The sequence below is a fragment of the Eschrichtius robustus genome, chromosome 6 (genome assembly GCF_028021215.1).
Source record: "Eschrichtius robustus isolate mEscRob2 chromosome 6, mEscRob2.pri, whole genome shotgun sequence".
In the NCBI taxonomy this organism is placed as follows: domain Eukaryota; kingdom Metazoa; phylum Chordata; class Mammalia; order Artiodactyla; family Eschrichtiidae; genus Eschrichtius; species Eschrichtius robustus.
Window position 1 is genome coordinate 88,019,837 of NC_090829.1, and position 21,190 is coordinate 88,041,026.

Here is a 21,190-nt window from a genome sequence, read left to right on the forward strand (position 1 = left end):
TTTTAGGGGGTTAGACCCTGTAAACAACTGTAAGAGAGCAATCTACTTTGCTTTCACTTCTGGCTAATGAAGAAACTGTATAAATGTCTGCATCAGACCCAGAATCTGGCCTGTGGGGATAAAGATTATTGATAGAGAATGGAAAACTGCTCTTTCCTTCAACTAATCATCACCCATCCAGCTGATAAAACCACCCCTCCATCAGATAGTTCCTGAGCATCTACAGCAGAGCTCTTGAAGAGTTGGGGCTTCAGCTTGCTCATTCCTGTGTCCCCCCCCAGAGTCTGGCACAATAAGCACAAGGTAGGTACTCAAAAAATATGTGGGAGCCAAAGACCTTGTCCTTGAACTCATGGGTTTAGGCTGTCAGAGTGGGCAAAACTGTTCCTAAACTTCTACTGCAGTTGTCAAGATAAGCAATACAACCTTGCAAGGGCTTCCTCAGAGTTAACTTATATTTCTACTGCCACAGCTAGCTGGCCTCTTGAATGAAATGGAGACCAGCCCTGCCTGCAAAGTCCCTAAGACAAGGAAGGAACTTCACACTTGAAGACACAAGACTAATTTGTTTATTAGGTGCGTTCTATAAGTTGAGGAGGGAAATTTTTGGCAAATAAATAAATAAATAAATAATCAGGTAAATGAAGGCTTTTAGGGCAAAGAAGGAGCTCAGGAAGAGGAAGGAAGCGGAGTCTTTGCATAGTTCTAAATGAACAGAAGGTGGCAGCCGTAGGCAACGTGGATTCGCGGCAGAAATGCAGCACTTGCAAAAACCAGGGACAGGAGGCTTTGAGAAGAGAAGGTCAGAAGGTGACTAACTATTTCTTTATCACAGAGACCGTGGTGTGGCACGTTCGTCCTCTCTACTGGGTCGCGGGATGCAGCGTCTTACATGATTTGCCTGGGCATCCCATATCCGGTCATGCCTGCCTGGGAGGCTCCCTTGTTGCTGCCCATCTGCAGGCCTATTACGTTCTGTCCTTGGCGAAGCTGCGCCTCTGAAAATCCTCTCCGGTTCTGCTGGGCTTTCCTGGGCAGAGGGAGTGAGATGAAACAATGTCATTCTGTTTTCAAAACTTTTCCAAGATATGCAGTTACACAGGCTCTTCTGGGGGTCACCAAATAGAAGGGTGGGCCTTGTACTGAACTATAGTCCTGCCAGGAACTATGGCCCTACCCTGGGCTATGATCCTATGAAATATGGCCCTACCCTGGGCTATGGTCCTACCACAAACCGGCCCTGCCATGAAACACGACCTCTCGACATCTTAGAAGCTCAGGTGATTTTCCAGAATTTCCACAGCAAAGAACCAGTGCTGCCTCTCTGGATACTTTACTCTCAGACAGCTTGCCTGTCCCCCCTTCTCACAGTTACCTCAAGCCCTTGTGAAAATTAAAATCAGCTCTTCTTACAAATCATGTCATTAATCCTACTCCACCTTCCCTGTATGGGGCGCCAAGGGTTAATGTCCCACTTTAAAGCTGAGGGATGTAGGTGTTAGGAGGGGAAATTTCCTATTCTAGACCAGAGGTTTGCAAACTTTGGTGAAGAGCCAGATAGTAAATAATGTTGGTTTTATGGGCCACGTAGACCATGGTAGATCACTAACAAAATGGGGGCTAAAACCAAGGTTTCAATTGGCCAATATCTAGGAGCTTTTCAGACCAGGTTCATTTAAAATGTCACAAGCTGGTACCTTTTCATAACTGTCAAGAAGAGGAGGGGATTAGGGGAATGAAGAGTCAATCATCTGCTACAACATGCTTTTTTCATCTCTCACTGAGCTAGGGGTGGAGTTTAAGCATCCTTGCTACCCCTCCCCCCCCAAAAAAAAACAAACAACACAGCAAATAATCTCTTTAGGGAAAGGCCCTTTACTGACATGACACAATATAACTTATTATCCACTTCAGGCCTCCTCCGAGAGTGACAGACAGCGCTATCAATGGATATGCTGGGACGACAGGCCTGTCTCAGGACTCTCCTGGCAAATAAAAGATGTTTTCCCTTCATTATGTGAGGAAAATAATTAAATAAATAAGTAGATTCAGGGCTACTTGGCTCCTAGTGAAACCAAGTTCAAATGTCAAGCCACCTGTGAGAAAAGTCATTCATCTCTGCTCAGTCTCAAGAGAGACATAACCTGGGCAGAGCTGGAGGATCCAGGTATCTAGTAGGAAAGGCCCAGCGACTTCTGCCCTGGGTGGTGTATTGGCCTGAACAGGCAGCATCGGTCTTTCCTTGCTCCGGGGGATTCGGTTATGGGGCTGGGAGTGCTTGTTGCTAGGCTGGACTTTGTGTCAAAACAGCCTCTGGGGAGCTACAAGGCTTCAGATGCTCGCTCTTGTTAAAATCATCCTCTGCCTGGGGAGGGAGAGGGTGTGTGGCTGGGAAGGGACTTTCACCTGTGAAACCAGGATGGCTCTCCCCGGTAGCAGCCATCATCCTTGGTGACTGCAACGCTGCCTAGAGCCATCAGGGTCCTCTGCACGGCCGCCATGTCCTTCCCTGGAAGCCAAAGGAGAGATTAAAGCCAAGCATGTGTCAGGGCCAAGGAAGAGGGAAGGATGGGGCTGGACCTCTGGGAAGAAAGTTCTCATAGGAGGCTGTAGGTGAGCACATTCAAGGGAGAGGGATACAAGATACTCCTCAAAGTGGCCTGAAGACAACCATGGCCAAACTTCTCAGAAAGGAGCAAAAAATCTCCTGGCTAATTATTCTCTATATGGTACATGCCAGAGATAGCGAGTTTCTAATCCATTCACAGTTGTTACATGAATAACACATTCCAAACACTGAGCAACTCAAATAGCGGTAGATCCCTGCCCTAAGCAGAGGCCCTGGCCTCGGTAGGTTCTACGGGCGGTGGTAAGGGGAGGTGCTGTGGGTAAGCTGGCGTGAGGTCTGCACAAGAGGATTTTCGTAAGGACTGGAAAGAAAAAAGGAAAGCGGAAAGAAATTTACTGGTGGGTTAACTGCACCAAAGCCCAGGTGGCTTCTTTCTTTTACTTTATCTGGGTTAAAAGGGTCTAAAATCACCCATGTGCATCAAATTGAGTTTTCACTTGGCTCTTTGGGCTGGAGGCCTGGCAGATGAAGAAAAGCAAATCAACACAGAGCACTCCAGCATGACACAATGAGAAGCTCTTCATTCTGTGCTGCTTGAGAGGAGCTAAATGGAGACAATAAATAAATGGCTTGTGTGTGTTTGTGAGAGAGAGAGAGAGACAGAGAGACATGTGTGGTGTGCTCCCTCACACAGTGGAAGGGGACACTGTCACCCGAGGAGCCCAGGGACCCTTCACCCACTGGGCTACAAGGTAGCCTCCTCTTCCCATCCTTTCTCCCCTCCCCCCTTCCAGCGGACCGACGTGTCCTGGACAAGGAAAGGGAAAGATGCTACTGTGTGGTTAGCCCCGCAATTTAGAACCAGATCGAAGGTCCACGCACGAGTGTGCAATGCAAAAGCTACAGGGCTAGGCGGGGGGAGGGTGGCTGCATTCAGCCTGGCAGGGGCTGTGAAAGTCAAGGGCAAACACTGAAGGTCCTCTTGAGACCGAGTGAACCATCTGTAATCTCCGGCCGGGCTGCTGCAGCCCGGTCACCGGGGAATACAGAATTACAGGGGAAAGGCAGACAGAAAGTGAGAATGGCGCATAACTCTAACAAAATAAACAATTAGGGCCCACAGAGGAAGTCCAGGTCAGGATGTCCATTTATTCAAAGAGGAGAGAGAGACAGCAGATCCTTCTTTCCTTGCTTCTCTCCCCATCCCCTGTCCCACATTAACCACAGGACAATTTCCTGGATCCTGAGGCCCTGTGGGATGGATTGATGGATACAGGGATGAGAGGTTCTCAGTGGAGAGACCCCCCCCCCCACCAGAAGCAAGGAACAGCTGGGGTGGTGGAGAAAGGAGGACCTGGGCAGCAGCTGGAAGGAGGAGGGCACAAGGGATACTGAGAAGGCAGAGAGAGGAAACGCAGAGGAGGTTATGAGAATGATCCTTCTCTTCCGCAGATGAAAAGCATTTCTGTAAGTGTCACTGTATTACAGGATACATTTTTTTTTTTTTTGACAGAACTGGCATGATGGTATTATGAAGGATCACCATGGGAAGAGATAGGAAGAAGGTTTGCTTTCAAGTAGTGAGTCATTAAAGAGAACCTCGAGGAACTATGAAGCACATGGAGGCTTAGGAAGGTCCAGGTACATCACTCATCTCTACTCTGTATGTAAAGCACACCGGAAATCTGTTTCCGGTGGTTGGAAACAGCGCGCATCTGGCATGTCCAGGATCTGGGGAAATGTGGAGACTGGCACCCGGCAACCAGCCACAGATACTACCCTGGAGGCCCGGGGTGGGAAGCAAACTGTTAAACCAAAAAGACCCGGTCCCCACTACATATGGCTAATGCATATACTGCATGAAACCAGAAAGGACACAGGGAATTAATTTGGGGGCAAGGGTAAGATATCCAGGCCCCCTGACCTATAAATCTCACCCCACCTTCATCCCAGGAGAGTGCAAAAGGAAGCAATTGCACTATTGGGGCAGAAGAAGCTGGGGAAGGAGGCATTAGACAGGAACAAACTGGAAAAGCTTTTTTTTTTAAAGAAAGGGCCAGAGACAAGAGATTTGTTATAAATGATAGGCTTGACACTTTATTATAAGTGACCTTGCCCCTGTGGACTTGATATGATTCCTCCCAATGTGTGGATGGGAAAATTAACTCAGGGAGGTTAATTAATTTCCCAGAGCCACCCAACAAGTGAATCAGGGCCCAGATCTAGCTCAGGTCTGTCTGAACTCAGAGCCTGTAATCAGTCCAGGAGGCCACACCGCCATCTCCCATGGGTGCCCCACACAGGCTGGTCGGGAGGCACGGTGCTCGGTGATCAGGAATGACCTGAAGGGTGGCAGTGGCTGCTTCAGTGCCAGGCCAGAGGGAGACACTGGAGGGATACCAATGGGGCATAGTTCTTGGGCCCCACAGAATCTGGGGAACCAACTTCAAATGACCGTAAGTCTATGTTTTGTCTGGAATAATTTCTCAAGGTCTCAACCCAAATAAGATGAAAGCAAAAGAAAGCAGTTGGGGCCCAGAGTCCCCCATCAGTTTGCAGATCAAGTTAAAATAATTATTGTCAAGATTCTAAATAACATAACAAACAGAAATCTGCCTTCTGTAACCAGTTCATGTCTAGTTCATTTTCTAATAGACATTCCTTGGAAAGAATTCCAGTGTTTTGGACTAACCAAATGGGAAGAGGGTCTCTTTCCAGCCTCATTTCTCTTGCCAGTTCAGAAGCCCAGATCAAGTGCTGTTGGGTAGAAGGGGGCGGTGTGTGGAGACTGAATCCTGTAGCTGAGGGTCAAAAATTGAAATGTCTGAAGGAGCAGTGAGATGAGGGAAGATCTGTGAAGTGAGTCAGTTATAAAGCAACAAAAGCTGAGCTTCTTGTATCACAATAATGTGTGCCATCCGCCTAGAACCCAGCCTGCTGCAGAACATGGTTTCCCAAGCTTCTGGGACTACTTATGGGATGGGGTTGGGAGGCCTTTCTAAAAATATGAAATTTGAGGTCATCCCTGGACAAACTGATTTGTCAGTCCTGGGGTGGGGTCTGGGAGTTTGTATTTTTAATAATCTCCCCATGTGATTCATGCCATCAGACAACTTTGAGATGCATGGGTTTCACCTGATGACTCCCAACTGGACTGAGCATCAGAATTACCTGAGGATCTTGAAAATTCAGATTCTGGGACAATATCCTGTGATGATTCTGATGCAGCCAGATGCATAAGCAAGCACTGCCCCAGTACTTCAGTTTTGAATTTTTAAAAACATCCCAGTGTCTGGCATGTGGTAGGTACGAAATAAAAGTTGTTAAGCGGTAATTCCTTGCTTCAGAGATATCGTCCACAAGGTCAGAAGTCACATCGATAGTTAAAGGGCTCTGACACAAGTTGGGAGCCTGCTCAGAGCTCCAGCAGCCTGGAATCTCTTTGTTCCCTGAAAGCTACCCCCAGAAACTTCGGCAAGACAGCTTGAAAGCTGATGCTCAAGCTAGTTTTCCAAGAAGAAGGAGAACAGTTCTAAAGAAGTACCAACTAGGTGTTGGGAACTTTCTAGATGCTGGGAACGCAGGAATGAGACTGAGTCTGGGTGGTGATCTACAAATGAGACCGCTGGCCATAGGAGGAAGTGATACACGAAAGAGAGGGGTCAAATTTCCACTAACAGCTCAGGATTTCAATCAGGTTCCTGGACTCTTCTAGCTCTCTATCATGGGGGGAAGCTACTATTAGACTCGAAGTTGTAAAAGGAGATGGTGGCACAGTAGCTTTCCTTGTCAGAACCTCAGATAGCAACTGACACTTTGACTTGACAGTACTGTATTCCCTGTTTATTGCATTATCACCAAGCAACGTCTCGCCAAGTGTGGTCTTACACTCCAGCTACTAAATGGTCATCTCTGGGGAGAGGGACCAAGGGTTCTGTATTACAAGTACCCCTTGCCCCGACCTAGGAATTCTTAGTGCCCATGAAGTTTGAAGACTTTTACCATAAAGATACTTGAACAAGGATTTTGTTCCCTTAATTTTTATTACTTTCATGCTATCTTACACATGTCTTTGGGAAGAAAAAATAAACAGAAGGGTAAAGAGAAAGAAACAAGGCCAGAGAAGTCACATCTGGGTGGGTAAAGTCAGGTTGGACACTTGACTTTGAATACTAAAAATCAGTCTTACATTCAAAACTCTTTGCTTTGGAGTTTCTTCTATTTTACATTAGTCTTGACTCAACCTTGTAACTCTTAGAATACTGTTTTTTTTTTTCTTTTTTCAACTTTCTGGGACTTACAGAGAAAGCGGTCAGTGGATGAAGAAACCACTTCTTATTTCCCTGAGTAATAACTTAGGCATAGCCCCCAATTCTCCACTCAGAGTAGAAAAATTATTGCTTCAGATAAGGGAGAAATGTCAGAGGGTAGGTTGGGCTGCTCTGTGGGCTTTATGAATTTTTGTTGCTTGCCTCCCTTCAGAAAATCTGTAAGGAAGTGGTTCTCATAGTAGGGTTCCCAGGCCAGCAGAAGCAGTATCACCTGTGAATTGGTAAGAAATGCAAATACCTAGGCCCTACCCCAGACGTAATACCTCCGAAACTCTGGGGCTGGGGTCCAGCGATGTGTGTTTTAACAAGCCTACCAGGAGATTCTGATGCACACTGCAGTTGGAGGACCACCGCTGCAGGAAGAGCCCGCCAAGCTCAAGTGTGGCGTGAGCAGTGCTTGCAGGAAGTGCGGTGAAGGCTGCACTGAGAGAAAAGGAGGCTTCAGGCGGCAGGCATTTCTGTACTATCCTGAGTCACTACAGGTACTGTACAATATCCCAAAACAGCTCTCACATTGGGTGAAATGTCTCTTCTGTTCTTGCTATTGAGGAATGACACATACAGTGACACCTCCCAGAGGACATATTTGGACCTTCCAGGCACTCTGCCCTCCCGGTATAAACCGGCCTCCCCAACACCCAGTCATCAAGGAGGGGAACAGGGAGGCAGGACAAAGCCATGTGTCCCGGATCCTCGTCAGCAGGATTATGGAGAAGAGCAATCAGAGTTGATTGATCTTTGAGTCTTGCCTGCTCTGACATTCTAGAATTCTAGGTGTCTAATGCTCGTTGCCTGGTTATGCATGGGAACCAAAAAGGCTAGTTGCTGATGGACTAACAGCAGAGGAGAAAAAAGCCAACATTTATTAGGTGTCTCTTAGCCGGGCACTGTGCTAGGCATTTTATGCATTTAATCCTTTCAAGAACCCTGCAAGGGAGGTGCTGTTTACAGGGAAGGGAACGGAGGCTCTGAGAAGCTAAGCAGCTTAACCAGGGTCATGTAGCTAGTATGTAGCTTGCTTCCAAAACTCATGCTCTTTCCACAGTACCACGATCCCTGGGTCTGGAATTGGCAAAGCAATACTATATCGTGGGGGAAATACATAAAGGGTAATGACCACGAGGTGGAAAAAAGTCAATAAGGAGACCCATAAGGTGGCCCCTCATTTTGGAGAATGGTCAATGAGGTGAAGGCACCGCAGATGACAGAGAGGGCAAAGGTCATCCAGGCAACCCTACCAGCTGCTGTGTGAGGCCCTTCATGAAGTCCATCCGTTCTGAGACAGAATATGTGCCCTTCCAGCCTCGCTCCTGCCGCCCTTATTTTCTATTAGTCTTGAAAAAAAATAGGCCAATGATAATAGTAATTTGAACATTGCTACCATATATTATGGTCTGTTCTTTCCAGCACTGTGTTAAGCACTTTTAATGCATTATCTCATTTACGCCCCATATCAACCCTGTGAAATAGACACGATTATTCCCATTTTACAGCTGAGAAAACGGAAGCTTAGAAAAGTTCATTGATAGGTGGTGGAGCAGAGGTTTGAACGGGGTGGTCTAATTTCTGACTTAGGAGCCTGCACTCTCCTAACCTCAGGGTAAGCTTTCTTTACAGGCTTTCTGACCAGCACACTCACTCGCTCTCACGAGAGTGAGACACACACACACACACACACACACACACACACCTCCTTTTCTGTCCCCTCCCTTTCTCTCCTTCCCCCTCTCCCTCCACCGAAGAGATGCTGAAACCTAACCTCCGTTGTGCTCTCCTGAGTCACAGCTGAGACGGCCCCGCCCGCCCTTTCCAGGTTCTCAGGGCGAATCCCAAAGTAACCTGCCCGGCATCCACCTTCTCTCATCCATGAGAAAGATCTCTCCAGTCCCCTTCCATGGCTCTAAGCTGCCCTCACTTCTCCCCCATCACTGAAGGGAACTGGTCACCCCAGCTTCCTCTGAGGGGAACTCCGGGAGCCTTGTATATATCTCTGTGGTTGGGTTGTTTTTTAGGCCATTCAGCCCTGGGTTCCTTCTTAAAGCCTTGAACCTTTTATTCTGGTTGCCCCTGAGTCCATTCCAAACATTTCGCCTTGCATCTAAAAGGGGTTTCAGGAGAGAAGGTACATCTGGGCGTCTGCCTGTCTGAACAACTGAAGCTAAATGAGAAGGCATTTGGCGAGCCCTGGCTCCTGCGGCATTATTCATCTGCGACATAAGAGCAGCACAGAGTCATGGGCAGCCGTGGGCAAGCAGAGCCCTGCTTAGGAAGATGCCAAGCAGGGGAGATGGGAGACCGAGAGCTGCTGAGCATAAAATGCCTGCAGAGGAAGAGGAGAAGTTCCCAGGCAAGGAGGGCTGGCCACTCAGAGCCACAGCCACCATGACCACAGTGCACGGAATCAGGAGTGAACGTGAGTAATCTGAAATTTGAGGACAGCATTAAAACCACAGCCCAGGTGCAGAAGAGTAGGAAGAATGTGAGACTAAGCTAAGGCGATGGCCAGTCCAATAGCTGTGCGCACAAACATGGACAACCCCACACGCACACAGGCACGTCAACACATGCCAGCCCGCCCACTGGCATCCCTTCGATTCCAGCTTACTCATCCCTAAATTCACGGGTGACAAGCAGCTCTGGCAGAAGGACCCAGCCTCGCACTTCTCCACGCTGCTGTTCCGTGGGTCTCAGTGCTGGGCTCGCCCAAGGCTGCCGTCCCTCCCCGTTTCTCTGCTCAAAGCAACCCACTTTCCTGTCTCTTGCTTCACTGTATGGTCACCAGCTCAGCCTGAGCTGCAGAAAGTGCACTTGGGGGATGTCAAGTATCCCCTCCAGCAAATAGAATGAATCTCCCAAAGCTCGATCCTGAGTTGCCTCTCCATGGAGGGGGCCGCCAGGCCCTGGTGCCTCTAGAGGCCATTTGGACCCTCCGAAGCATCTGTTCTATTGCCAGCTGTCCTGCCTATAGCATCTCAGCCACGGCACCCTGGGCGTGGTCTCCTTCCTTGTTTCCTTTAAAGCCCCATCTTTCTTTGCCCTGGGAACGAGACCCCTCAGTGTCTGCCTTGTTTCCTTTTTCTAAGAACATCACCCTGCTCTGGAGCCCACCCGTCCACCACCCCATCTCAGGCTCCTGCAGTCACACAGATGCCTCTCAACTTCCCTCTTCCCTAAGAGGTATCTGACACACAGGGCTGGGGCAGGTGGCGTAGACTTCCACCTGCTCTGCTTATCAGGGACCTTTGCTCCCTAGCCTCCTCCCCTTCACTACCAGCACCTCCCGGGGGTCAAGTTCACCCGTGTGGTCTTTGGAAAAAGGGGAAAGGCAAGCAAGGCATCCTCAACACAGAAAAGCACCCTCGGGATCCCCATCTCCCATAGCCCTCCCAGTTTCTTCCTCCTCGTATATACTTCCTGTACTTGGGGGGGGGGGTCTCACTGGGACCCCTTCCATTCATACAAACCTCCAAGTACCGGGGCTCTAAACTTCCGTCCCACACAGCCCTGAATCATCCTCCCCCTCCTCTTCGTCTCATCAGTCACTGTTATGACTCAACAGCACACTCATGGTGTAGGTGAAGGAAACAGCATCCTGGCCAAAGCATGGCATGGCAGACTAGTTAAGGCCCTACTCTTTGGCATCACGGAGCCTGGGTTTGAGTCCTGGCTCTGCTAATTACTAGCCAGTCATATGGTCTATACGAGCAATAATGGGCGAGCTCCAGTTTCATCATCTATAAAATGGGGAAATTCATAACACCCACCTCCTGGAATTGTTAGGAGAATTGATTGGCGTTATGCAGAAAAGCCCTAGTACCATGCCTAGTGTAGAGGAAAATATCAATAAGCAGCAGGAATTTTTATTAGCAAGGAAAAATCATCATAGTTTTGACCTAAAAAGCAGGGAGCAAGTCTCAACTGTGACATTCTGTGGGGATTTGGAGGCAAGTGTCCATGACGTCCAATAGCCTGGCCTGAAGGTCTGAATAGCTGAGTTTCTAAATAATGGCAAAACATTACTGATAAACTGATTGGCGTCTTAGGATTTTAACTACTCATCCGTGAAGGAAACGGGAAATGCCAGCTCTGTGTATGACACGGAGAAGGGGGTGAGGATTAAGGAGGCAACGGCCTCCTTATAAGTTGTTTAGTAGAATGGTCCTCTGCTAGAAATCTGTTTCAACCATCATCTGAATACCCCTTTAACTATCATTCTCTTGATCACAGGAGAGAGTCCATTCTCACTGTCAGCAGAGCCACTTGGGTCACTGCGCTGCGCACCCTCTTGGTCGGGCCACTGATGACAGCTAGTGACGATGAGCATGAGAGTGCAGTCAACCTGGCAGCCCTGCTTGGACCTGTCCGTCCCCCCAGCAGGCCCGATGTGGAACAGTCGCATGGATGGTGTGCACATTTGGGCTCCGGGGGACACTAAGCCCTAAGACCATGGGTCCCAAATTCTCTGGCGGTACCTCCATCCACATCATTTGCCCTAATAATGGTGGATTGTTAACTATGTCCAGAAGCTTGATTTCCTTTTCATGCCTTGTTAGATTTCTTACATCAATTCACGACTATGAAAGACAAAAATCATTTGTCACCCTCTCTAAGAAAATACACATCTGGAAGGTATAGTCACAAAGCTCCCAGATAATCGTTTAGTAAAAGGGTGGGGTGCTATTTGTTTCTCAGATTGAATGACAAAATTGCACCAGGCAGCTTTGTCTATAAGCCTGGCTGCTGGTGAGTCAGAAGCACACTCGCCGCCCCCCGCTCCTCCAGGAGCTATCACTTTGGGGGAAAAGTACATTGTGGGAGGGGTAAGAGGAAGGAGATGCATCCGTGTAACCATTTTAGCTTCCTCTCCACGGAGGCTTCTGTTTACCCGTTAGTTTGCTGGGGTCCCTGCTGTGTCCTGGGGTGTGTGTTCCTTAGAGGAGGAACACTTTCAACAGAACATCACAAAGCGGGAAGCGAACGGCGCTCCGGGGTAACAGCTGATAATCCTCTCACATGCACACACACGCCTGGAGATACGTGGAAGAACACTGTGGGCAGGTTTCACAAAGAGAAAAGCAAAAGGGTGGGGGGAGGGAAGAATGATCCCAAAGGCACGAGGGCCTTACCTTCCCAAAGGTCCACGGTCTGAAAAATGTCAGTGGTCCTGACGCCATAGATCTCCGCAGCTTTTAGGAACTGGGAGATTTGCTCCATCTGCTTAAAGGCCATCTTTGACTCTGAGATCTTGGGAATGGGCTCTTGTCCTGGTGGGTATAAACTGTTTATCAGCTTGCACAAGACCTGAAGAGGGAAAGGGGGAGGTAGAATCAGCGTTTCCCTTTGTATTTACCCCTCCCTAATGCAAAGTGAATCCTGGGCCTCACAGGGCACAGCCCACGGGTTGAAGCGTGGGCCTATCTTGCACCCCAGGAAGGCATGGGTTCTGAGCTGGGTGGCCAGGCTCCCATACCAAACCCCAAAGACCCGGGCGACTCCATTCTCAGGGCTGCTCCTGACCACAGAGAGCCCGGGAGTCCTCTTCCCTCCTTTCCTTTTGCTGGGTGAGGGAAAGAAGGTTTACAGAGAGGGAATGATGTGCAGTGATGAAGCCACGATTTCAGACTTTCAATGGAGGGAAGAGTTAGTGGCTCCCGGAGAGATTAAATGATAGACTCTAATATTATTTCTTCTATCAAAAGGCAGATCAGAATCAGGCTTCAATAACTCATCCAGTAAAAGCTATTGATGTGTAAAGGAGCCGAACTGGGTGGGTACCCCCAGATCCCTATAACCAAAGCGCTGGGCATAACCGGACAGAATCGTGGGATAGCAGTTATGTAACAGTAAATCACAGCCTGCGGGAAAAGACGGGCTTGCTGGAATCAGCAGAGCCTGTGGTCTCCAACCACCCAAACACACAGGAGCATCTCCTTAGAAAAGCAGTTATCAAATAAGGATTCCCTTCAGTTTCAAGAGAGTCCATCCATTGGACAAACAGGCATTAAGCATCCCCAAGGCGGATGGCTCCAGGAAGAATGGGAAGGTGGTGAGTCCTCCCCCTCCACACCCCTTCCTTTGTTTTACTATGTAACCAACCTATTCCCCTGCGGGAAGGAATGCCACCACCCCCCCCCCCCCCCCAGAGGAGCTGATGCACCATGAAGGCTGGAGAGATCTCAAGGAAATACTTATCTCTATTCTCACTGGAAAAAGCAAAAGGACTTCGAATTTGCCAACAACTCAGAAGGAACCTGTGATGTCTGGGATGGGTGGAGAGTCCTCTAATCTAGCGAGGGAATTGTGCAGGGAGCCCAGACCTTCCGATCCCGAAGAGATAAAGGCATTCCCGTCCCCCTCCCCGGAGAAGGAGCTTGGCAAGCCGCAGCTCCTCCGGTAGCCTCGCGTTAAAAGAGGAGAGACCCTGGAGGGTTTCCCAGCCCACCGCCCCAGCATCCGAGATCGCTGCCGGCCCTTACCGTCCCGTCCATTAGCCATTTCTGAAAATGGGCCCTGCCAGGGGGCGGGTGCTCTATGTCCTCGGCGCACTGCAGGATGATCCAGTCGACCAGCTTGTTCTCCAGGTCCGCGTCGTACTTCTGCTCGATCTTCTCCTGCACCTCTCGGCTTAAGCCGTAGCTCGGGCCCCTGTTAGCCATCTCTGGAAGAGAAGAGAGGACACGCGGGGCATCCACACAATAGCAGCAGCAGCCCGGGCTCCCGGCAGACGGGGTTGGGATGTGGCTGGGCCGCCTGGCCCAGCAGCAGCAAAGCCGGCAGAAAGCCGGGCGTGGTTTAAATCAAGGAGCCAATGAAGCCACTGGGGTTTCACCTACAAACGGGAAGGAAAAGCGCAGCGCCAGTGACTCTTAGAATAAAGCCCCTGCCGGTCCAGGGGGGGGCTGGAAGCCCCCTCTCAGTCCCGTCTATCAATGAGACGAAACGATGCACAATGACTCACAATCAGGCCTGAAGCCCCCAGGCAGCAAGGGGGCTGGGTGGTGGTCGTTTCTTCCCTCCTCCCAGGAGCACTTGGGAAAGGCAGGAACCCTGAGATGGGAAAGAGCAGGTAATTAACAGGCCGGGAGGAAGGCCCCCTTGACGTAGAGCTGCGGATGCTGCATCGCGCCTGGAAGAATGGTACACGGATTCTATTTTCTCATGGCTGAGGAGGGTCACGCCAGGGCCGTTGCTAAGAGCCGTCCAAAAAGCCAGCCCTCTCGTGTGTCAGTCTAGCCCGCCCGCCTCCCTCCCGCTGAGAGCGGCTTTCTCAGCAGCACAATTCTTTCCCCTCCTCTGGGGAACAGCCGGTTGTACACAAGGCCAGCGCACAGCTGCACACGGAACGAGGCCTGTGGGAGGGTCCATGCTGTCAGCTGTCCATCTGTCAGGAGTTGCCAAACCACTTTCCCCCTGCTTGGAGGGAACAGCTGTCTGGTGGGGCAGGAGGGGCGGGGCTGTGAGCTGCAACCATTAGCTTGTTCAGCTGTCAGCCAGATTTCATCCCGAAACTTCCATCCTGGTGGGAAACTGTTGTGCCTCAGTTTGACTTATTCAAGGAATGTAGCGTTTTAATGCCATTTTGAATCGGAAGACACTGAGAGTACGTTTTATAAATTACAAGGAGCTCAACGTGCTAAGAACGCTTGGAGTGAAAGGTCTTGATAGAGTGTAAAGATTTCATCTGTTTATTTTAATTAAGGACCAGAAAGGCACCACTGACACACTGTCAGTGGTAACTGAGTATTTGGTGTGAGCAAAAAAGACCTCAGGAGAAATCATTAGACCTAAGTTGGCCTGAAATTTTTATAAATACTGAAGGGCTTGGTAGTTTGTCTTCCTATACTGTAAGCCACTTGGGGGTAAAGATTAAGCCTTGCTGGTGTTGGGTAAGTCTTTTCATGGGAAAAAAACACCATAAATTTTGTTCTTTGGTTCATTCAACGAATATTTTTTTTGAGCACTTAACTGTGCCAAGTTCTGTGCTGGAGAGAAATAAAATATAAATTTTTCCTCTAGAACAGATTGATCAATTGACTCAGAACATTAGATAAAACAATTTTAGTACGTGGGATAGCGATCTTTGTCCCTGTGGGAAATTGATTAGAAGCTATGCAGGAAATGACCTCAAACAATACATGTATTGAGAAAAATCTCCTGCCAGCTGGGGCCTGGACTCTTGAAAATTTAATTACTTAGTAGATATGTGGGTGGTTTGCTTGAGAAAAGACTTAGTGGTCAGTAGTTGAAGGCATAGGAGAGAGAGCTCTGTGAAAACCGGTTGTGAGAGAATCAGAGCTTTGAGGAGAGCAGTAGGTTTAGAAAAAGGCATGACAAGGGCTGATGGATGCAGGTCTGGAAGCTGCATGGAATCGTCAGCTGAAGAAGCTTTAAAGGCAGCAGAGCTGGCTCCAGAGACTTGGAGCTCAGGGGTAGAGTTCAGAGCAGGGAAGTTGTCAGCAGAATTTTGGAAGTCACTCAGTTGCATCTTGGTGGCAGCAATAAGGTCAGTTTCAACCCGGGACTAAGGAAACAGAAGCCCAAACAGGAAGCATGTTATTTCCTCTATGGCTGGAATTGCTCTAAGGAAGATGTTGGTTTGTTAAACAAAACAAAACAAAACAAAACAGAAACAATTCTAAAAGATGTACATTTGCCTTTTTTTTTTTTTCAGACTCTGTTTTGCAGATCTTTTGTACCGGAAGGTTTTTTTTGCCATTGTAACAAAATATGTGGGGTACTTTAAATGAATGATTGAAATCATGGTTCTGGAGAGGATACAATGGCAAAGAGGAGAGTCTAAGCAAAGCCTAGAAGGTTAGAAGTGTCCAGAAATCCACAGGAAGTCATTAAAGAAAAACCACTTGATCCCCTGGGTGGTGACCGTGGAAACTGGCTCAACCCTCTGTTTACTGAGTGCCTATAAATATTATAATTTTTTCAACAACTTTTTAAAAGGGTCTATGTATCTGAGATTTTAAAAAGAAATGAATGAGATATGGCAACATGGTCTACCAGCAACATTAAACTTGTAAACCATAAATGCCAACCAGATGTCATGCTAAAAATATGCACAGGGTACTCAGGTACATTTATATCTGGAGGAAGAGGGTAGGAAATTAGCAAAAATATTTATAAATGAGATGACTTTAAGTCTCAAAAGATGAGTAGGTGTTTGCCTAGTGAACGGGATGAGGCAGGAGGGATAGGGAACGTTGCTGGCAAAGGCAGCTTATTTAAGAAGGTGAACATGTTCTAATATCAACAAAGCATAGGGTTAAAGGGAAGAGACACACAGAAATAAAGCTGGAATGTCAGGCAGTCTCCAGATTATAAAGTAGCATGCTTGCAAATGTCCATGGTTAAATTTTCAGGAATTTTGAAAACCAGTTGTTAAGCTCAGCCGCTTTAACCACTTACATTATGTAAACTTACACTTAAATACATTATATTACAAGCAAAGGTTAAATACTCAAAATGGATCACTTCCTAATTTATTTTGCTACATTTTACTATTACCTATGTTTTTGTGGATATTTATGTTTATTGTCTCTATATGGGGTATATACTATGTAACAGTCTGGTACTGGCCATGTCCTCCCAGCTTCCTTTTATTCAGTGACGTCCCAGTGGTAGCTTGAAACCAGCTATGACAAGAGTATAGCTGGTTGTTGGCAAATGCTGCAAATCGGGGGCTCCCCTCCGCACCCAGCTAGTTGTTGAATATTTACTGGCCTTGCCACTGGGCTTATGTATCATGCAAATGAGCTTGAGTGTTTTCATAGAGAAAAAGAACCATCAGATCTGATTTAGGTGAAGGAAAAGGAGAGGGTCAGAATGACTCAAGGGGTTGATTTGTATAACAGGGGTCATGGTTGCACCAATTATTGTAAGGGGACCATAAGTGGGGAGGTACATTAAGGGGGAAAGATAATAGCATTTGAACTTACTGCATTTGGGAGGGCCACCACAGTCCATCCCAGTCATTCGGTTTTATGCAACTGGAGCTAAAGAGAAAAATCTGGAATGAAGGAAAGTACTTGAATCATCTGCATGCAGGTAGTAGTTAAAACCAGGAACCTGGGTGAAGTTGCTCAAGGTGAATAAGTAAGTTGCATGAGAAGAGTGCCAAGGGCAGAAGAGAAGGGAATATTAACAATACAAAGTGCGTAAGGAGATGGTGTGGCATGGTCAGGGATACCTGGGGTTAAAGAGTGTCAGAACAAAGCTCCTGATCTCAATGGTCCTTCGAGAGAGGGAGGCTGGCATATAAACTGAGAATTTCCAGGTAGTAAGTTCTATCAAAAAGGCCTGAGCAGAGTGCCGTTCATGAGGGAGCACAGAGGACCCACCGTCAAAATTCTTGGACACAGAGATGAGGATGAGGCAGGAAAGGCTTCAGTGAGAAGCTGAGATTTGAGCTTCTTTTCGAGTAGAAGTTTATCTGTCAGTAAAAATCTGAAAGCTCAAGAAAATAGAGAGGACAGTTTCTTCAAAAGACAAATTTCATTTAAAAAAATTACCTGCATTTTTCTAGGTATGTTCTCTAAATGTACCAAAGCATCATATTTTTTCATTAAACCAAGTTATGCATATTACATGATTGTGTTTCTAAACTAAAAAGTGACTTTAGGTCTGTAATGAAAGGGTATCTTAAAAAGGTACATCAGGACTTCCCTGGTGGTGCAGTGGTTAGGAATCCGCCTGCCAATGCAGCGGACACGTGTTCGAGCCCTGGTCCGGGAAGATCCCACATGCCACGGGGCAACTAAGCCCGTGTGCCACAACTACTGAGCCTGCGCTCTAGAGCCCGCGAGCCACAACTACTGAGCCTGCGTGCCACAACTACTGAGCCTGCGTGCCACAACTACTGAAGCCTGTGCATCTAGAGTCCATGCTCTGCAACAGGAGAAGCCACCACAATGAGAAGCCTGCGCAGCGCAACGAAGAGTAGACCCCGCTGGCCTCAGCTAGAGAAAGTCCACGCGCAGCAACAAAGACCCAACACAGCCAAAAATGAATAAATTTTTTTAAAAAAAGGTATATCTAGGGACTTCCCTGGTGGCGCAGTGGTTAGGAATCCGCCTGCCACACAGGTTCGAGCCCTGGTCCGGGAAGATCCCACATGCTGCGGAGCAGCTAAGCCCGTGCACCACAACTACGGAGCCTGTGCTCTAGAGCCCGTGCTCCGCAAGAAGAGAAGCCACTGCAATGAGAAGCCCGTGCACCGCAACGAAGACCCAAAACAGCCAAAAATAAATAAATAAATACATTTATATTAAAAAAACAAATTGTAAAATCTTACTGGTTCTTTCCTTTAAAAAAAAAAAAGGTATATATAAATTCCACCGATCTTCTTCCTTCCTTCAGAAAATGAGTTCCTTAGTTGTTTGTTTTTTTAACAGTTTAAAATATAATGAAAAGTCGATGTATCCCCTTTGGGCACTGCCTTGGGAATGGTTATGTCTCAAGTAATGTTCTCCTTGCTCTGTGTCTCCGTGCTTTATAAAATTCAGCCTTGCCCAAAGCTCTTTTCCTCCTCTCCTCCTCACAGACCTTTCTATTGGCTGCTCAGAGAACAGCCTACTGTGTAGATTTGTGTCTGGAAGTACCTGTAAGCTCAACAGATGCCGCAAAAGCAAATGTATTCTGTGGTCTCATTAGCCTTCCTCTCCATTGGCATTGGCCTTATCCCCTTCCACTGCATGCACTGAGATTGTTTAGAGGGGTCATGTCGCTGCTTTCAAATCAGTGCAGGGTTTCCAGAGGATAGGCACCGAGGGCCTGCTGGCTGTTCAAGCATTTTCCATGTCACTGAATACAAGGCATGGAGTGGTTTTAGAAAAGAAAAAAAAAAGAGCTTTGGGAGAAAAATAGAAAAGAACACTAAAGGAATTAACAATGTACTAGAATACACTAAATCTCACTGCTTCAAACTCATTTGGTATTTATGATGCTAACCTCTGCAAAGCTAGATTAAATTTTAAGACAGCTTTTCCTGTCTTTAGATAGTGAGGGTTCCTCCCCCTCCCTTTTCCTAGCCATTGAAGGATACCATACAGCTAACATTCCAATTTGGGATCTTGAGGTTAGGAAGTTCCAATCCAGTTCAGTTTCAGAAGACCTACTCACTTCCTTGCCTCCATTTTCCTTCCTAAATCCCCAAGAATTGTGCCCTCCAATTTCTCACTGGACTGTGTTTTGTGCATATAAAAATACAAGTGAAATGGTAGTGACTCCTATGTGTCATTGTTCTAAACGTGTTGTGTTCAACCCTTACACTTTATTAAGTAGGTTTATATTATGACATTTTACAGATGAGGAAACCTCAGGGAGATTAAGTAAATGGCTCAGTCACAGAGCTAGTAAATGGTGAGCCAGGACTTAAACCCAAGCTCTAGAGTCTGTCTTTAACCACTGTACGTATTGCCTCTACAGAAATACTATGTATCTCCAATCATATTTATCACATTTTATTATAATTATGTTTAACCCTAGAAAGCTCTAAAGGGCAGGGCCCTTTCCTCATCTTTCTAATCCTCATGCCTAGCAGTGTCTGGGCAGCTTAGGCCCCGGAAGAGGCACCCTGCCTGCCATCCTCTAATAACCCACTCTAGCACCAGGCGCTGTGACACACTGATGATTCATGTATTTTTGGTTTGTAAATTATTTTTGTTTGGTATAAAAGATACCTCCTAGATTATATTGTACTGCCCTATAGGATATTCATCTGCTTCGGATCTGTGTCGGGGTCCCCAAGACCACCCCCAGGTTTGACGATTTGTTAGGAGGACTCACAGCTATGATTTATTACAGTGAAAAGATACAAAGCAAAATCAGGAAAGGAAAAAGGCACACAAAGTGAAGTCTGGGGAAACTAGGCGTGAGCTTCTGAGAATCCTCTCCTAGTAGAGTCACATAAGGTGAACTTAATTCCCCCAGCAAGGCGTTGTGACAGCACATGTGAAATGTCCACCAGGGAAGCTTGTCAGAGACTCAGTGCCCAGTGTTTATTGGGAGCTGGCCACTTGGGTAGTCTCTGCTTGGCACCTACCAAAATTCCAGACTCATAGAAGGAGAGCATTTGTCCAGCACAAAGCACATTGTTTGTACAGACAATTTAGGCACAGTGAGCCACTTTGACCAGTTCTGGAATTGTTGCAGGAAGGGGGACCCCTTGCAGGGCATGAGAGTGGGCTCTTGACTAACACTCGGAAATGAATTGTCCGAGGCGACACACGTGCTGAAAAAGCAAGGGACTTTATTGGAAAGGGGCACCCAGGTGGAGAGCAGCAGGGTAAGGGAACCCAGGAGGACTGCACTGCCACGTGGCTCGAAGTCACAGGTTTTACTGTGATGGGATTAGTTTCCGGGTTGCCTCTGGCCAATCATTCTGACTCAGGGTCCTTCCTGGTGGCACATGCACCTCTCAGCCAAGATGGATTTCAGCGTGAGGGTTTCTGGGAGGTAGGCAGGACATATTACCTCCTCCCTCCTCCTTTCGGCCCATCCCGAATTTTCCTGGTTAGTTTTCGGTGGCAGCACCTTGTTCTTTATTGGGACCTCCTGTTGTGAGACAACTCAGGCAAGTGGTTATCATTGTGTCTGGCCAAGGCTGGCGGTTTTGATCAACAGTTCCCTAACAGAATGCCGGGACACTCCTAAAATCCAAGTTCCCAGATGCTAGCCAAGGGCGAACTTTGTAAGCAGGTCTCTCTGAGAAGTGTCATCTGCTACGTTAACTCTTTTCAGCAAAGGAATTTTATCCCAACATTCTTCAAAACCTATAAATGTTTCTTCAATTGTCCTTTGAACCAGGTTTACCATTTGCTGGCTCTCTTATTAATGAGTTAAAGAAATTTTTGACACATGCAAGCTAAATAAAGTCCAGTCAAACTTAAAAGCTAAAAGATACCAATTCAATATCAAGGTTGATTACTGCACAAGCTTATTTTAGTTATTAAAAAAAAAGAACTTTGTATTTCCCTTTCATATTTTCTTACTATCTCTACATTTTAGAAAGCCCTCTGATTTAGATGGCAATAACTTGGCTATTTGTACTTAAGCCACATATTAATAAAACAGGAATATTTCTGCAGGTAGGTGATAATATATTCATTTCTTCTTTGGAATATGAAATCAGAATATGAAAATACTTCATCATTGCTTAAGATGAAATTCTCCCAGCTAACTATATGACATATAAGCCAAAATTTAAAAATGATATATATCCTTTATATATCTGTAAAGTTTTGAGCCTTAAAAAAGAATAACCTTGATTGTAAGTTCGAAT

General features: G+C 47.1%; 1 protein-coding gene across 1 annotated transcript; it reads right to left on the minus strand.

Moving 5' to 3' along the window:
- Nucleotides 1-582: 582 nt before the first annotated feature.
- On the minus strand, nt 583-13,850 carry TAGLN3 (transgelin 3). The gene is made up of 4 exons (XM_068545540.1): nt 13,377-13,850; nt 12,027-12,201; nt 2,407-2,509; nt 583-1,030 (listed from the first exon to the last, which is right to left on the minus strand). The coding sequence occupies exons 1-4, from the start codon at nt 13,554-13,556 to the stop codon at nt 889-891; spliced, it is 600 nt and encodes a 199-aa protein (XP_068401641.1). The 5' UTR covers nt 13,557-13,850; the 3' UTR covers nt 583-888.
- Between the last annotated feature and the right edge of the window lie 7,340 nt (nt 13,851-21,190).